Source organism: Pseudomyrmex gracilis, unplaced genomic scaffold, assembly GCF_002006095.1.
Source record: "Pseudomyrmex gracilis isolate BER0280 unplaced genomic scaffold, ASM200609v1 scaffold_1, whole genome shotgun sequence".
Lineage (NCBI taxonomy): Eukaryota > Metazoa > Arthropoda > Insecta > Hymenoptera > Formicidae > Pseudomyrmex > Pseudomyrmex gracilis.
In genome coordinates, this window is record NW_018020585.1 from 925,023 (window position 1) to 943,045 (window position 18,023).

Sequence of the window (18,023 nt, forward strand, 5' to 3'; positions counted from 1 at the left end):
CATTTATATGTTTTCGTTATTAGTTCCAATATTTTAAACGTAGAGTTGTTTCAAAAACAGAAACGCGAACTATACACGCGGAATCGCGTATCACTTGCAGCTGAGAACATTTCTACATCGATTTCTGCCCGAGGCAGCCGCAACAGTATTTTTTCACGAAATCGTGCATTGAAAGAGAGCGCGCGCGCTCTGTCCCGTATTTCTCTGTTTTGATTTCAGCCGGCGGCGCGCGCGGTGTGCAAAGTGGACTTGAAAATAACCCCGCCACGAAGAGGACTATCCGGTGGACTATTAATAGTTTTTACCGACATGAGTATCTTTGTCGCCGGTTCGGCACCGACTACGCGCGGTTCGCCTGCAAAATCCGCCGATATAGTTCGCACTCGTGCACATGTGTCGTCGCCCGAAGACGTCGACGCGCGATGCACCTGACACCTTTATCGTCTGGTGAATTCTGCGGTGGACGGCTCTCGACGTCGATGAATTAGAAACTGTCAGTTAAGTACGCGAACGGAGTTAGAGAGACTAGGGAGGATAGGAAGATTGTGATGTGAGAAGAGAGTTTGATCGGTTGACACGATCGTCGTTGCGATGATATTTTCTGCAACTTCCATCGCAATTTTTGGCGTTTGAGTGTGGACGAACTGGAAGGAACTTAAAACCGCGTTTCGAGTGAGAATCTAAATAAAGAACTATGCAACGCGACGGCTGAGGCGGGGCGCGGAGTGCGTCGCCCCGAACGAGATATGCGAGAGTGAGTAAGAATGGTACAGCAAGACGCGTACAGCGGCGAGACGAGCGCATCCCTCAATGGCGTACCGAACGGCGACCAAGAAGGAGGAAACACATCCGGTGTTGTCTCGACGGATGCGGTGGTAGCGCGAGGTGCCGTCACCAGTGAAACGACCTCTCTGACACGTGGCAACGGCAGGTTTTCCCTGTTCAAGTGGTTCAAGCGCAATCGCAATTCAACCGTGGAGAAACGAAGGAGAACGAGCGCTAAGTTGGACGATGATGACATCGTCCGACGACACAGTAGCGTCTACTCCAGCGTGGAGAGCGTAGACACCTTCTACAGCACCACCACAGTCCGCAGTTTTGCGTTCCATACGGGAACTCTGAACCGTTGCAACGTGCTGTCCCTGGACATCCTCAAGCAGGCCGCCGAGGTCGGACCGTTCGCCGCCGGAGCGTCAAAGGTGTCTAACGTTAACAAGGAGAACAACGCTTCGGTGTTCGTCACATTACCGACGAGCGCTCACTCCAGAAGACAGGACATCACTACCAGATACTCGCTGCATCCGTCAACGACTTTCGGCTCGTGCGAGAATTTTTCAACACACGAGGGAAACTCACCGGACTCGAGGAGACCAGATGAACGCACGAGAGCTAGTTACAATGGATCCGTGCGTCGGCGTGTTTACGTGAAGGGAAAACGAAGAGCGCCCAATCCTCCGGTCAAAGTCGTGGAGGTCGATGTACGCAAAACGCCCGCGAAGAACAGCGGCAGACGAAAACGACGGGCGCCACCACCTCCGGAAAACGTGACTGTTCCGTCAAATTGTTCTACCGAGGAACGAGCTCAATCAAAACTCGTCATCAATGGCGGCAACATGGAGATAGAAGAGAGAAAGAATGAAGAAAGACAATCGATCAGTAACGACACACTGATTCTCCAGGACGGCATGCTGTTATCGAAGAAAGAAGTTTGCGGCAGTCCCAAGACCACCAAGAATAATGACGACGTCGCGTCATCCAATATGACAGTTCAGCAAGAAAGAGCGCAAAGTCCCATTGGCACTTTGAACGCGAACATGTCGCGACCTTGGTACAAACGTAGTGTCTTCGAGCACTCTCGCGATTCCGGAACGTCTAAGAGAAGCTCTGTTTTTCGCAGCCCTGCGATGTCCATCGAGGTAAAAGAGGAAAGTGTCGGGACGAGTATGTCAAATCCTTCGAATTATTCTGTTGATGCTTCTCTGTCGAGATTAAGTTTTTTCCATCGGCATAACGATGACAGAAAACGGCAGGAGGCTAAACGGAAGTCCGGCCTGTCTATTCTAACGAACATCAGCGAACTAGACAAAGAAGCGGCAGCAATCGTGCAGGAAGAACAGGCGCGAACGCGGGCGTTGTTGAAGACGTCAAAGTTTACCGACGCTTTTGAAAACAGGGACGACGTTAACGAGGAAATTGTTCAGGACATGATTACCTCGGCGATGGAGAATTCGTCGCCCCGACGAAGCACGCGCGCGTTGATCTCAAAATTTAATGCCATCAGCAACATCACCAAAGTTACGGTCAACGCCAATTTCTTTGCTAGAAGAGATCAACCGAGTTACAAGTTCGAGCGAGATGCAGCAAGAAGTAGTAGATTCGAACAGGGCGGAGATTGGAGAAATCAGAGATTCTCGGTCCAGCAGGATCTCGGTCAAAGCGTTCGCGTTGATAAAGATATTTCCAAGTACTTCTTGCCGCACCAGAGATCATCGAGGAGCAAGCCCGAATCGACACATGCAGACGTGAAGCCAACGGACATTAAAATTGCATCATGCAAAGAACAAAATGATTTACTGATGAAAGACACATCTACTAGAATATCGTTGTTACAAAGTCAACTGGCTGCGAATCGAGCGGGTGAATCGTCAAGTACCGAGAAGAACATTGCGTTATCAGAAGATAACATTAAACAGCGACAAGAAATCACCAAAGAAAAGAAGAACAACAATATGCCGAGACCGAACAGTGAAACTAATAGAAAATGTTTGTTTTCTCGTGCTCGCAACTTAGCTGAAAGCACGGAAGGGGCATTGGAGAAGGCAGAGAGAGGCCGAGAACGATTGGAGGGAGCACAAAAGGATTTCTCGGACATATTCGACGAGATCGACCGACAGCTGCGTTCAAGAGAGTTCAAGCTGATTGAGCGAAGACCAGTAGTTGAATCCGACAAGAGCAAAGTTCCGAAGGATGAAGCAGTATCGAGCAAAGTGGCCAAAGTGCTTGATATCTTGGTGGAAGCCGAGAAGGAAAGTAAGACGAGATCGGTGATACAGTCGGAAAGATCGATGCAAGACAAGGAAACATCGCGTTTGATTGATGCGGATCAGAAGGCGAAGTCTGGCAAGACAAAATCAACTGCCCTCAATACTGTCGAGGACCCAATTACCACGGATTTGAAGGAGATGCTGAAGGAGATGAAGCACTCGTTACCAAAGCGGCCAAAACCGAAGAAGCCTACGTCAAACGACGACGATGGCCTCGAAAAGGTCGACAAACGCTCGCCCGTATCTACAAACAAGACGTCCTACGTTGCCTCCGTCACGACGACAAGAACGGAAGGAACGTCACCAAACGATTACGAGAGAGATAAGCAAAAGGTGTCCTCGTCGGTGCAAACCAGTGGAAACATTCGTAGATTAAATCAGCCTTCTATTTCCGCCGAGCAACCGTCCACATCGGGTTGGAAACACGAGAATGTGCTCTATAGAATTTCTGGCAAGGGCTCGGCTCTTGTGAAGAATACTTTCCAGCTGATACAACCGCGCGATTTCGCTGAGATAGAAGCTACAAAAACCACCAATGAGATTTCCAAGGAAAACACTTATGCCAATGTGATGGAATCGTCGCTGTATGTCAATGCCCACGTTCCTCCTACCTCGCCGAAACAACGACTAAATTCGACGCGATCTAAAGATACATCACAAATTAATCGTGTTAGAGAATCGCTTGATGCCGTGACCGAAAAAAACATTACACCAAGCGACGATGAATCTACGAAAGGTAAAGTTGTTTTTTTATTTTCAAAAAAAAAAACAATATTTTCATTTTTATTTAAAAAATAAACTATTTTTTTCAATTATTTGTTCTACATAAAAACAAGAACAAAAAATAATAAATACGATTTTTGAAATAAGTGAAAAAAACCAAATTAATAAATTCTAATCTATTTTTATTTAGAACTCACTCTTTCTCTCTTTCCCTCTCTATGTCTCTCACAAAAAAAATTTGATATATGGTGTTGCAGACGATTCATCAGCGAGAAACATGAATACCTTGGCCATTAATCGATTACTAAGAAAGCTGGAAGGTGCCATCGCGTCGGGTCATCATCAGCAAGCGGCGGGATTAGCGAAGGAATTGGCAAGGCTCAAGATCCATTGTTCCGTGATACGACAGCGTTCAGCGGCGCGTTTGAAGGATCAGTCGATTAAAGTCAATATGTATATTGAAGACAAACTCGCTCACCAAGGGCCCATACCACTTCAGGTAAGTAACCGATACTGACAGCTCAATATGCAAACAAAACGGCTTCACGAACCGGGCTATGATAACAGCTGCCGACGAGGATGACGGTAGCCGAGCTGAAGACAAAGATACATACAGAGTTCGAAATACCCACAAACGTGCAGCGATGGATCATTGGGAAAAACTTGGCGGATCGTGACGAGGCCACTCTCGACGAGCTACACGCGGAGGATGGCTCACCGGTGTTTCTTTATCTCGTGGCGCCTGGTAATCTGATTTCTATGATGCTATTTGTTGTGTGTTTTTACTTTTTATGTTATTTCCGCGTTTAAATTAAACAAGTTTTCATACAAGTCATATTTAGAATTAATTATAATGTTGCGTAAAATTTTTCTTACGCTTTTTCTTTAAAATAAACATCAAGTAAGAGAAACATTATCATTTTACATCAATGTTATTATTTACCCCAACAATATAATTGTTACATATTGTAATAATATAAATATTAAACACGTGTTATGTTACATTTACATTGTTGAATGGGAAATCATGATAATTGTTATTGTAATGTTACTTGATGTTTACTGGATTAGTTATAAATTGATGATCTATTTCAATTGTAGAACATATTGACGATGCAGCTCAAGCAAACAAGGTACAATCCGTGGAGGATAAAGTTACTGAGGAGTTGCCGCAAGATCCGCCTACGGAAGCTTTACAGACAATTGAAGAACATCAAGAAATGATCGAAGGAGAGAAAGAATCAGCAACAAATGAATGTCAGGTAACGTCTTTTTCTTTTGCTCAGGCGCTTCAACAGTTTTATTGCTCTTCATTTTTTTTTCCGTGCTGGCAGCAAGTGCATTTTAACAAAAAGGAAAGATCCATATATAAACATCCATTTGGCAACAATAGGGAGGAAAAACGGAGACAGAAGATACATCAAAAAACGTCAAGATGTCATACGAGGAACTGATATCGCTAGAGGACTGGGATGTTATTCCGAATTCTGAGTCAATCGAGTGTCCAATTTGTTTCGTTACCTACGGTCCGTGTGAAGGTGTAATTCTGAGAGATTGTTTGCACATGTTTTGCAGGTAGACATTTCTTCGATATGATTTTTATCCTGTCTTATTTAAATTATTCGTTAATTCATTATTAAATCCAGTTGTTTTCCCATCATTGTCTCTATCAATTATCGTTTATCGTGTTCTAATTTAATATGTCACTCGAGACGCATTTGACTCATTGAAAGTCTAGATACATTGTGTACTGAATCATAATGCGTCATATTACATGTATCTGCTCTATATGATACACTGATTCATACGTGTTATGAGAACGTTAATTATGCTAGTGTTATTGCGAAATATATATGACTATGAGAGTGCGTTTTAGAATTCACCGCCAATACTGAAAATCTGTTATATATATGTAATGTGAACTGTGTAGATTTTCAATATTGTCAGTGAATTTTTAAACACAGATTATATCCGCAGATCGTGAATTTACTGTGCAATAATCCCCCTCCTCAAAAAAATATTAAGCCAATTAATTTTTTGTTATAATTCAGACACGTGTCCGTTTTATTTTTCGCGAATTATAAACAATTTCATTTTTATAGAGCTTGTATCGTCAATACAATCGCATACTGCGAAGGACCGGAAGTGAAATGTCCATACAGAGACGCCAAATATACGTGTGAATCGACCCTTCAGGAACGTGAGATTAAGGCGGTGAGCTTCTGTTTTAAGATTAACTGCACTGCAAGTTTTAACAAAGTTTGCGATAATCCTATTATTCTTCATGCCTAGCTTGTCGAGCCGGAAGTTTATCAGCAACATCTAGCGAAGTCAATCGCGCAAGCGGAAAACAACGCTGGAAACAAGGCGTTCCATTGCAAAACGCCGGACTGTCCTGGTTGGTGTATTTATGACGATGATGTGAACAATTTCCTGTGTCCCGTGTGCCAAGCCAATAATTGTCTTACCTGTCGAGTAAGTGTTACAAAACTTTTTCTAGAAAATATAATATTGAAATAAATTTAAAAAGTCTTCTCTCTTTCTCTCCACAGTTTATTATTATTTTTTATTTTTACTCTTTATCAGTTTATTTTAACTTTTAAAAGGCCGTACATACTGGAAAGAACTGCAAAGAATATCAGCAAGAAGAACTTTCAAACAACACTGATCAAGAATCTAAGAGGACAGCAGCAATGCTCAAGGAGATGGTAGACAGAGGCGAGGCACTTCCTTGTCCCACATGTGCTGTCGTTCTTATGAAAAAGTTCGGTTGCGATTGGCTAATTTGCTCCATGTGCAAAACCGAGATATGTTGGGTTACCAGAGGACCGCGTTGGGGACCGGGTGTAAGTATTGATTTAGTTTTCATTGTTTTTCATACATGTTACGATTTCTATAATAAAGTTTTAAGTTTTAGTAAACATAAAAAAAAGTTTATTAATCATTACATTCTACGTTTTTTATCGATTGTGTTGGTTGCTTGTTATAGGGTAAAGGGGACACATCCGGTGGCTGCAAATGTGGTGAAAACGGAGTCAAGTGTCATCCTTGCTGCAATTACTGCCATTGAAGAACTACAATTGCCGCAACGATAAGTGAACGCGACGTTTACGTCACAATACGATGTCCCGTGGAATTGCTTTTACATCGTTATTCGTACTGATATTATTGACATAAAATAAATTAAAAAAGTCATAATATGCGTGCAAGAGTCTTTTATATAACTTCAAACTCTGATGAAAGAGTATGCAATAAGAGTAATAGCATGCTGTTTGCTCAATAATTAACTGTATTGCGGCACTGCCTTTTTTTGATGAGATTGGAAGTGAGATAATAAAGTGAGAGAAACACATATTACTTTGTACGAATATTTCTTATTTTTATCGCAAATATAAGATGTAAAAGGAAATAATTCGTACTTAAAGCTTTAAATAAATTTAAGTATTTTTGCAATTATACGGGCACCGATTCTTCGTCCTCGGCAGAAGCTGTTTCGTTTGTACCAATTTGTTTTAATCGCGCAACTAACGTCGACTGATGATGCGTGAGCTGCTGATTTAAGTTATTGCCACCGGCCATTTGTAACACTTGAACAAGATGCGCCCGTGACGTTGTAAGATCCATTTTGCCATATTTTAAGAAGTCAATCTTGTTCAACACACGTCCCTCCAGTATACCCGCTATAAAAAGAAATTTACAAACACATTCAACATTTGCGTTAACATCTATTTTTACAACTTAGTGCCTTTTTTTCAAATAAAATTACTTACCTATTAAAATAACTTGTGGAAACTTTTTGACGATTTTATCGAAGTCAGCGACATTTGTATCCGAACCAAACACCACTCCGAAAGTCGCCGAATATAACGGCAGTGTCGCCGCGTATGGTGAATCTTCCAACGCTAATCTCATGATAGTCTTGCTATATCTTTTATAATACATATTTGCTCTTTTCAACGGAACTTTTAACTCAAATAGTTCTTCTTCCGTCATAGAATTTTGATGGCATATGGCAATCATTTTGGAGTTGTCATACCAGTTCCGAACCTCACGTGCTATTATTCTTTGGTAAGGATTAATTTCTTTCTCTCTCATCTTTATGTTTGTTACTTTCTGACATAATTCTACTAGTGGCTTGTCTTTTATTGGAGACGGGTAAAATGGTGTCATAAACTTATTTATCAATGCTCGATAATAAAACGGCGCTCTGGGTTTTTGTATATTAATTTTTCCTCGAAAACGTTTCTGTTGACAAAATATTGTGTTTGGCGCAATTTGAAGTGCTGCAACATACAAACAACACAGCTTTGTTAAATACTGGTGAAGAAAAGGTTTCTTGAGAAACTTAGAGTTTAGCGAAAAATTTCGTAAGTAATTAAAAGTGTATTCTTACCATTATAATTTTTGTGATTTTTTTAATCTTCTTTTGTGACTTTTTTATATTAATGATATACTTTGTTAATGTGGATTCAAGATCACTATGGAGATACATGCTTAATTGATGGAGGTAATGTTTTAGAAGTCTGAACCGCGCGATCGTTAATACAATAATTCCTATCTCGGAATTATTTTTTATTGCTTAATTTTAATAATGTAATAAACTAATACAAATATTTATATTTAATTAAGTACAGTGATTCACATATCGATAAAAGACGAGTACAAAATTATATGTACAGAGTTAATTACTTTCTTTTACTGATATAAGGCACTTTGGAACCGAGATAATATATATAGGTAAAATATATATATATATATAATGCAAGTGTGTATGTATATATTTATATTTGGAGAAACGCGATAATGTGTACGTATATATACACATGTATATATATACTGTTTATTTATACTGAAGTTTTTGCATCTATATTAAAAATTGCTTTTGTAATTTTATGCGATGTAATTGATTGTTCCGCTGCAATAATTACTAGTTTCGTGCCTCGTCTCAATGTTATCGCCGAAATTGAGCGATTTCCTGTTTTTGCCTAACCGGAGCATCGACCTAATACCGCCTTTCTTCCGTGAGCGCTTATATCGATCGTCTAATGCTGAATTAAGAGAAGCCTGCTTTACGTCCCCGCGACTATTTGAAAAACCTTCTGGTTCGTCTTTGATATTGTTGCTACTCGTAACTTCGCTGTGCACATCGTCTACAAGCCAATGTTTCCTTGGCGAAAGAAACTTATTGTTACATCCTGGTATAGTGTACATATAATCCGATTGAGCAGGATCAACAGACTTTTCGTAGATTTTCACGTTATTGTCGACATTTGTTTTTTCAGCTAAGGTTCCTTTATTTACATGCTTCTCGAACGTGTTCGCTTTGCTGTTCCTCTTGGTATAATCTTCCAGGTCATTTGAATGATTGCTCGTGTGGCTGATTAATTTCTGACTTGTCTGTTCCACGTTCTTGTTTTCCCTACCTTCGCGCAATTTCTTGTTTCGTTTGTAGGTATCCGTAGTTTTAGCATCCAGCGCTGCGTGTCGTTTCTCAGACATGCTCTGTCTGCCAAGAGCATCGCGAGAAAATTTATTCGACGAAGAGTTTAATTCTTCTAGAGATAATTGACTGTCGTACGTAGGATCTCCAGAATATTGGCTGTCCTTGTCGTCGGTGTTTCGCTTGGTGTCGTTTCCTTGAGAATTATCATTGTTGGATTCTTCTAGCAATACTGATTCCACTCGATCATCGCGCGGTCCTATAATTCCCTTTTTTGCATAAGGTTCTATCCAAGTCTTATTAGTAGCAAGACAATAACTTTCATTTCTTAAACTACTTTTACTGTATTGCTCCGTTAGCCTATCGATTACAGGATTCCATGGTGAAGCTGTCACACAAGACAACAATCCTCCATTATCTAATACATCCGTCTGAGAATTTAAGGTATTTTTTTCCTTGACACCATTGTTCATCTTCGCAGAATCTGATATGTATATACTACTAATTGATTTCGGTTTATGATGAGGCTGCAAATTATCTATAATATTCTTCTCACTTGTGTCATATGACGATATTCTTCTAGCTATTGTAAGAGTAATCACACCAGTTACTGAGCTATTCGTGTTAAGCATCGCTCTTCTTAAAGTCTCCATTGCATCTGAATTAGATAATCCCAATAAAGACACGCCATTAACATTGAGCAATTGATCATTGGTTCTCAAGCGGCCATCTCTGGACGCTGCACCCCCATGGATAACACTTTTTATAAAAATGCCTGAATCCATATTGATATTGTCATCAGAACTGTTGGTTTTGCCTTTAACGCTAATACCTAAGCCAGCTTTCTCAGAATCATGTACTGGTATATCTAAAGTCAATATCATACGATTCTTTCGTGGAGATAAGACAATGTCTTCAGAAGATTTTACTGGTTTATATTTATCGTAATTGTGAGCGGGTAATTTGTCATGCAGATCGTTCTTTTTTGCAGGAGATTTATTTAGTGGATTCCAATACTTTGAATTATTATCCATTACTTCAGTAGTTAAGGGGATTGATGCTGAAGTTCCCTGAGAATCTGGAATGTTTGAAGAAATTTCCTCCTGACGTGATACTACCATCCTAACTTTGCCACCAGGTGGAATATTTCTGAGCAGTGATACGACTTCAGCTTGACTTTTGCCAGTCATCTCCTTGTTATTTACTTCTAACAATCTATCACCAGGCTTTAATCTGCCATCTTCTACCGCAGCACCTTTTGGTAATATATTCTTAATGTATATAGGGCAATGTCCTCCAGCAGGGTTATCACGTGTGGTAACACTGAATCCTAAACCATCAATTCCTTTTGTTAATTCTATTTCTATCATCCGTCCAATTTTTCTAGTATTTGCAGTTTGTAGAAGATTGTAATTGCTGCATTGAAGTCTCTTGATGTTCTCATCAGTTTCAATTTTCTCCGATCCTCCACTGATATTTCCATGATTTTTGTGCAATGATTTTTCACTTCTTGCCTTCCTCTTGTGTTTAACAATAGATATTTGCAAACAGGGATCGTTCATGCATGTTCTAAAAATCTCTTGAACTTTTGAAAATGGTATATGCAACAAGTTATGACCGTTTATCCTTATAATTTTGTCATGTAAATCGATTTGCCCATCCCTAGCAATACGACCGTTTGGTTCGATACCCTCAACTCTAAGTCCTTGATCATTGCCTAATAAGTCATAACATGGCACCACGTGGAGTCCCAATGGTCCTGCTTCGTTCTTTATCACAATTTCTCTCACTTCTTGCTCCTCAGGCTCAATGTTAGTACCAAATTCATATGAGGCTTTAGAATCTTGACCCAAAGGTTCTCTACGTCGAGACTCTCGAGGTAGAGACTGAGCAGAATATGTGGTGAGACAAGGTTCTCTGGTTGATAACGCATGCATCGATAATCGCTTGGTGCTTTCTCTTTTAATACTAGGTACAGAGGAATGGATATCAATTGGATATGTTTGCTCCTTTCCATCAGTATGGAAGAAATCAGGACTGTTTGTACCAACTGAGCTTGCACCATCTCCATGATTTACATCAGAGCTCACAAAATGAGCAACAATTTGTTCCCTATCGTCAGCTACGTCGCACAATCTATCATCTGGATCCAATAGGCCACCTCCAGTCAGAGAAGACAGGCTGCTGATGGTCAGGATGCTATCATTCTTGCCAGTAGCCTTTTTGTATCTCAGAATAGCCTCATGCATGAGATCCTTCACAAGCAGTGATCCATCTCCGCATGGAACCACCACTCTGACGTTGTCGAAGCACACGGTTACCTTCATGCTCGCTCCGATTTCATATTATGGAGATGCACGCGCGCGTACAGGTGCGTGCTAAAAACTATCGCGAAAATATCAAGATCACTTAACAATTTACGTTTATTCGGCGCCAAACAAGAACGGTACGCGGAGTAGCACGTGCTCTGGAATGTAATACGTTACTTAATCGGCACGAGTAATGCAATTATCGCGTGTTATTCGAGTCCCTCCATCTCATATCTTGAATGATTCACCGACGCGCAATACACTCTGCGCTGCGAACAGAATTATCACGATTCGTGGGCCGAACCAGTTGCGCGCGGAATCGACGGAAGAGAATACTCAACGGTATTAAAAAAATCTCGTCGGAATAACTGATAAGACAAACGCGCGGATCTAACTTTATCGCAACATCAAAATATGTGAAACAGACGCACTCGCCATTACACACTCGTTCCAACGTTTTGCCGTAAGTGATTTACGGCGGAACACTGGAATCGGACAAGATGGTCGCCGCAATACTACCACCATAGAAAACATCTACAGACGCTACGAATATAAATAAACCGGCAGTTGCTTGTAACCGTGTCACGTACTTGTTTATATATTCCAGAAATCGCACTATTAAATTTTTTCGCGAAATTTTATTCCGAGTTTCCAGTGTCTTTCAAGTCTGCCTACGCTTTTTGGCACTTTCTTAACTGTATTGTGGAGAACGAGGAGGTTAGACAACAAGAGTGAACGAGAACACAAAAGTGAGATCACACGAAAGATAGGATAGGTTGACAACTCAAAAGTAGAAGGGATTACTCTACCTCTTATTTGTACATTTGAACAAACACGAATGCGAGCATTGGAATGTGATGAAGATGTGTATTTGCTCATGCGGTGCACAATTTTCGTATATATATATATATTACACCAAATCAAAATTGTTTATGTCTGAGTTTACATGCAAATTGTGTACACGTACCTTTTTTCAAACAATGTGCCATTCTTGAACAGTTGTTTTAATCACTTACAATGTATTAATAAAAAGATAAATGTACAGCAAATAGTTTTTTTTACTGGTTACGACAACATCATTGCACATGGACTGCGCAGGAAGAATGGTTAAATTCCGTCGTTCCTCTTGTTCAAAACTTAATTAAGCTTGTTCTTTTTAGTCGAACGTCTCTTGCACAGTTTAACTTTTGTCTTTTTTTCCCTCCCTTTCGAGAAAAAAAGAAAAGAGATGAAAGGTGCAATAAATTCATCTAAAAAGAACAGATCCTATTGTATGTGCGTAAGTTTTCAAATTAAGTAAACCGTAAGAAATTGACCATTCACAAACAAATCACAGAAGAATAATCGATTGTGATTTGTCAGTTTCTTATTGTTACAGTCTAAAACTCTCCATTGTAAACGACTCTTTAAAGAACAGGCTTTAAGAGCCGTCTACAATTAGATATTAGTAATAAATCAGAAGCAAGAAATTGACCAATCACAGACAAATCACAGAAGAATAATCGATTGTAATTAGTCAATTTCTTGTTTCTGACTTCTGATTTAGTACTAATATCTTATTGTAGAAGGCCCTTTAAACTGCTGTTACCATCATCAGATAAAAGCGAAGAAGTGACTCATCGCAACTGCTTGCGTGTGTAAAATCGTGTAATTTGAACTTGAACTCGTCGATACGTCATAAAATTTTCAGTATATTCATCATTTTGCAGTTGTATCCTCTCATTCCGACATCATATTGCCAGAAAGTATAAAGAAACACGAAGTCTACAAACTGTCTCGCTCATAATGAAGTGGTTTACAGGAAGTATTAACGAAGCTGTCGCAACGTCAAAATCAAGAAAAGCAGTTTTTGTCGTATTTATCGAAGGTATGTGTTGGTACTGCCGTAGGTTATGTTTGGTTGCACGTAAAAACTTTTGTTTTTTCTGTAATTTAATGCAACATGAATATATAATAGTATATAAAACAGATGTCTACAGATCAGTTAGAATTGCTTACATTCAAGCTGTGGGTATTGGTATATTTTGATAAAATATTATTACAGGCAAGGATGACACATCAGCACAATTTGCTCATACAATTGATACTACAGAAGTCTCTTCTCGTTTAGAGGAAGATAGTTTTGTAGCTATAAGATTAGAGAGTGGATCTGAGGCTTATAGGTTCTTTGCACAGATTTGTATCCTTTTCAACATTTATCATTTATTTTACCATTATTAGATATATTTTGTATTTGATATTCTCTTAAATTTTTCTTAAATTCAGTGTAATTAGATCAATTGGTACCAGTACCATCTTTATTCTTCATTGGAGAAAATGGTACACCATTAGAAATTATTGCTGGTAACACTACTGCAGTTGAATTGGCATCAAAAATTGATAATGTTCTGACAAAAGCAGGAAAGAATAGTAAACAATCTTCTGTGAACTTAATTGATGCAGAACAGAAAGCTACAGCTGCTGCTAGCAGTAGTAATAACAATATAGTTGAAACCACTGCATGCAGTGTAAATGAAACTAAAGCTAATTCAAATACAGATTTAGTTTCAATTCCAAATAATATTCCAAATAATGAGGAAGATGACACAAAAGCTTCAACTTCAGAAAACCAAGATAAAGACAATGAGGAAGCATCAAAGACACATGCTGAAATTAAACAAGAAAATCAGTCCAAAGAATTAACAGCTGAGGTGAGTGAGCTGCTAAAATCATGTTATAATTTTTAGAAGAGTATTAGATTTTTCACACATATCTTTCACAGGAAAAAGTAGAAAGAGCACGCAAGTTAATTGAGCTTCAACGAAAACAACGAGCAGAAGAAGAAGAAAGAAAGGAACGTGAACGCGAAATTGAACGACGCAAAACGGGACGTGATGTGCAAAAAATGCGCCAAATGCAGCATGAGTTAGAAATAAAACATGCACAGGAAGAGAGAAAACGAGAAATGGCTGCAGAAGCCGCAGCTCGTGAAAAAGTCAGATTGCAAATTGCTCAAGATAAACTAGAAAGAAAGCAAAAAGAGCTTGTACTACAAGTTAGTGTTATTGTAATTACAACAAAATGGTCTTATTTCTGATTGATTTTAACTCCAAAATTTCATTTTCTTTGATAGCAACAAATGCAACAACAACAACAGCAACAGTATCAAGAGCTACCCAAATCTAATCCGTCCCTCAATAATGCAACTGTGACCAGAATTCAATTTAGATTGCCATCTGGAAATTCACATACAGGACAGTTTGAACCAGCCAGTACTTTACGCGCCCTACGCACTTACGTTGTGGAAAACATCGAATTGCCCTTCCGACAATTCACAATGTCAACGTCATTTCCCAGAAGAGAATTGACTAACGAGGAGGATGACAAGACTCTTCTAGATCTTGAATTGGTTCCAACTGCCGTTATTTTAATTCTTCCTTTGAAAAATGTAAATAATGTAATGCTTTTGTTTATGTATAATATCATACTTTTAATATTATCTATTTTATGTTTTTATGTTTCCAGTCTAATGTTACAACGGCAGTCACTTCAGCGCAACATGTGGCCTTTCCCTCTCGCTTCCTATGGCCTTTCTTCACAGTCTTTAATTATGTTTACAACTATATAGTAGGATTTTTTTCTGGCACTAATAGAGGTGGAGATCAACATGACAATTCTGGCAATAACGACTCTGCAGAAGCGAATAACAATCCTGACAGAGCAACTTCATCTAATCGACAAAATGTAGTTCAATCTTCGCGGTAGGTTCTTTAACAGTCATAGTATATAGGCACAAATGTTTATTGTATATATAACGGGAAATAATAATGATGTCTGATACGTACATTCCCAACTAGTAAGAAGCATTTCCTCTACATGTCTACGACGTTTTCTTTTTCACCATCTAAAATATGCTAAACAGTTTTCTGTTTTACATGATGTAGTTTGTTTAGAAGAAACCTGGGTAATCAAGGAGGAACAACGATTAGGACAGAAGGAAATGTACACAGACTGCATTCAGGTGGTGATGATGATGACGAAAATAATACTTGGAACGGTAACTCTACGCAGCAAAATCAAAATTAAATAATAAAATCACTTTAGCTTTTCACACTCGGTCATTTTCAGTATAATAATTATATAATTAATATATCACACTACTCTTCGTTATATGTTCTTTGTTACATAACTATCTGCAATATGTTTTTTGCACAAGCATTAAGATTTTAATGAACGAGTTCTATCACAATATTCAAGTATATGTCATTAGAATTTGTATCGAAAATAAGTCATTTATTTGGTATTTTATAATCAGTACAATAATATGGATTATAATAATGTGGAAATTGTAAATTATATTTATAATTTATACCACATATCTTAATAGCAAAAAATTGGTCAAAAATAGATAATTGTCAAAATGGCAGCATTTGTTTTCAATCTGCCGACATAATATTTGCTGGGTACTTGTAATTTTACATATTACGATACCGCAACTATACATATTATAATCTTAGATACAATGCACACCAGTGTATTATAACAAATTAGAACAGATTTTAAAGAAAAACTCGTAAAAGTGTTGAGATACATGGACCAAATATACAAAGTTCCATAAAATTCAAAATTTGAATTGTGAAGTTATCGCAGATGTTCTAAGTTCGAGTAATGTAACTTCTTTCCCTATATTAATAGTAAATCATGTTTTACAAAGGAATTGTACAAAGTGTCACGCTTCGTTTTTTTAAATTTTTTGCAAGTTTAATTATGACATAAAAAAAAATTTGATCCGTGTTTCGACGTTCAACTTTTTTTGATGCTCCATTTACTTGTCAAACATGAATAAAATCGAAGCTTAACACATGCAATTCTCTTGTTAATAAAGTTTGTGGCACACAATGTTTTGTTTGTTTTTTTTTTTTTATGCTAGATTGTATATAAATAACGATTTGACAATTTTTTGTTCAAAAACAAACAATTGACCAATTCCCATATTCGTATGCAATCCAATATAAAAATTGTCGTGTGCAACTTTAGTTACTTTTCATTAAAACTTTTATTTAGAAAATTATTTTTAAATAATGCTGTATAATTGTTTCACTATTAATATAATTTTAAGAAATAAAATCTGTTTTTAATTTAATTTAAATATACAAGTTGTTTAATATAAAATAAAATTATAACTTTAAAACAAAAATTGTTAATATGTAATATTAATATATAATATATGTATGTGTATACTATTGTATTATATGTACTACTGAGCAATTTTACTTAAAAATTTTGTTTTTCTATATTCTTCAATTCAATGATAAAGTTTTTCTTATATTTGATAGAACTAGACTCGTTTTTTTATCACTATAATGATAAAATTTTGCCTAAAAATTGTAACGATAGTTATATTGGTTCAATAATATATATTTTTTGTATATACTTTTTTTTCTGTGTTTGTAAATATACATATGACTATGAGAATATTTATTTGTCGCGAAATAATAATAATACTTTTTATTTGTCACTATAAACATAAAAAAATTTAATTTTTTCTGTGTCTACAGTCACCAAAACATGTATTAATAAGATAAATGTATTGTAAAACAAGATAGTCTCTTAATATTGGATATTGCAATCTGCCTATGTAAATGTCTTTATGTGAACTCAATAATGTTTAAGAATATTATTGTCTTTGATGATAGACATACAAACAATAGGATTTGATTCTACTTTATGCCTAAAAAGAAATAGATGTATATTAAAAATAAACGTCCACGCGTGTATTTATGGCACACAAGTTTGTTGTTATATTATTTCAAATCTTATTCCTCATAGTTTATTACTTGAAACAAATTATATGCAAATGTTATTTAGGAATCATCAATGGCGGTAACTTCTCAAAATATTCTTAAAAGTTGAAATTCTCTGACGGCGATCACAGGTCAGAGAACATGCTTTCACTATCAAATATAACACAGATCTTGATATTATTTGGCAGAGAAAACCGCGCAAAAAACTTATTTCGACCAGAACTCAAATCTGGAAAAACAATTATTTTGATATAATTATTCTGAGATAACGCACGCATTAGAAAACTCACAGTTTATCATGTTATATATTTTATCATCATCGATGTGTACAAGTAATTCAGAGTAGACTTTTCTTTCTTTCACATTCTCGTGCGGATTTGAGTGGGCAATAAAGAAACCTTTTAGGTGGATTTCGAATCACTGTAAGTGCACATAACACTCTATTTTAGAGGAATCTCATCTAGCTAGAGATGCACTCCGGTGAGTCGCCAAGCTCTCCGGAAATGAGAGCGAAAAAATCCAAATATATTTAATCGAATTCGAACCTAGAATCTCTCGATTACACACAAACCAATTATGAACTACAATTCGCTCTCAAACGATCTCGATTATTATTACGATTATCATTATGCGCGTGAAATATGAAGTATATATTCTGCTGTCACCGCAAATGGTTTACAGAAATAGCGTTTTCTACGAAATAAATGCGTGTGTCGATTGTATT

The 18,023-nt window shown here is 37.7% G+C and overlaps 3 protein-coding genes across 5 annotated transcripts; 2 read left to right on the plus strand and 1 right to left on the minus strand.

The window, feature by feature from the left end:
- Nucleotides 1–347: 347 nt before the first annotated feature.
- Nucleotides 348–7,119, plus strand: LOC109853085. The gene is made up of 9 exons (XM_020424833.1): nt 348–3,780; nt 4,025–4,266; nt 4,335–4,512; nt 4,869–5,029; nt 5,161–5,342; nt 5,870–5,981; nt 6,060–6,242; nt 6,374–6,613; nt 6,757–7,119. The coding sequence occupies exons 1-9, from the start codon at nt 765–767 to the stop codon at nt 6,835–6,837; spliced, it is 4,395 nt and encodes a 1,464-aa protein (XP_020280422.1). The 5' UTR covers nt 348–764; the 3' UTR covers nt 6,838–7,119.
- Nucleotides 7,120–7,957: 838 nt separating this feature from the next.
- On the minus strand, nt 7,958–12,256 carry LOC109853092 (partitioning defective 3 homolog). The gene is made up of 2 exons (XM_020424846.1): nt 8,161–12,256; nt 7,958–8,050 (listed from the first exon to the last, which is right to left on the minus strand). The coding sequence occupies exon 1, from the start codon at nt 11,532–11,534 to the stop codon at nt 8,658–8,660; it is 2,877 nt and encodes a 958-aa protein (XP_020280435.1). The 5' UTR covers nt 11,535–12,256; the 3' UTR covers nt 7,958–8,050; nt 8,161–8,657.
- Nucleotides 12,257–13,064: 808 nt separating this feature from the next.
- Nucleotides 13,065–16,592, plus strand: LOC109853100 (UBX domain-containing protein 4). Of its 3 annotated transcripts, XM_020424870.1 has the most exons (8): nt 13,065–13,149; nt 13,226–13,383; nt 13,561–13,695; nt 13,791–14,206; nt 14,278–14,550; nt 14,629–14,943; nt 15,021–15,256; nt 15,440–16,592. In XM_020424870.1, the coding sequence occupies exons 2-8, from the start codon at nt 13,302–13,304 to the stop codon at nt 15,579–15,581; spliced, it is 1,599 nt and encodes a 532-aa protein (XP_020280459.1). In that variant the 5' UTR covers nt 13,065–13,149; nt 13,226–13,301; the 3' UTR covers nt 15,582–16,592. The 3 variants fall into 3 exon arrangements, with proteins under 3 accessions (XP_020280459.1, XP_020280449.1, XP_020280469.1); XM_020424860.1 differs by lacking the exon at nt 13,065–13,149 and having other exon boundaries at nt 13,160–13,383; XM_020424880.1 differs by lacking the exon at nt 13,065–13,149 and having other exon boundaries at nt 13,160–13,383; nt 15,449–16,592.
- Nucleotides 16,593–18,023: the final 1,431 nt, after the last annotated feature.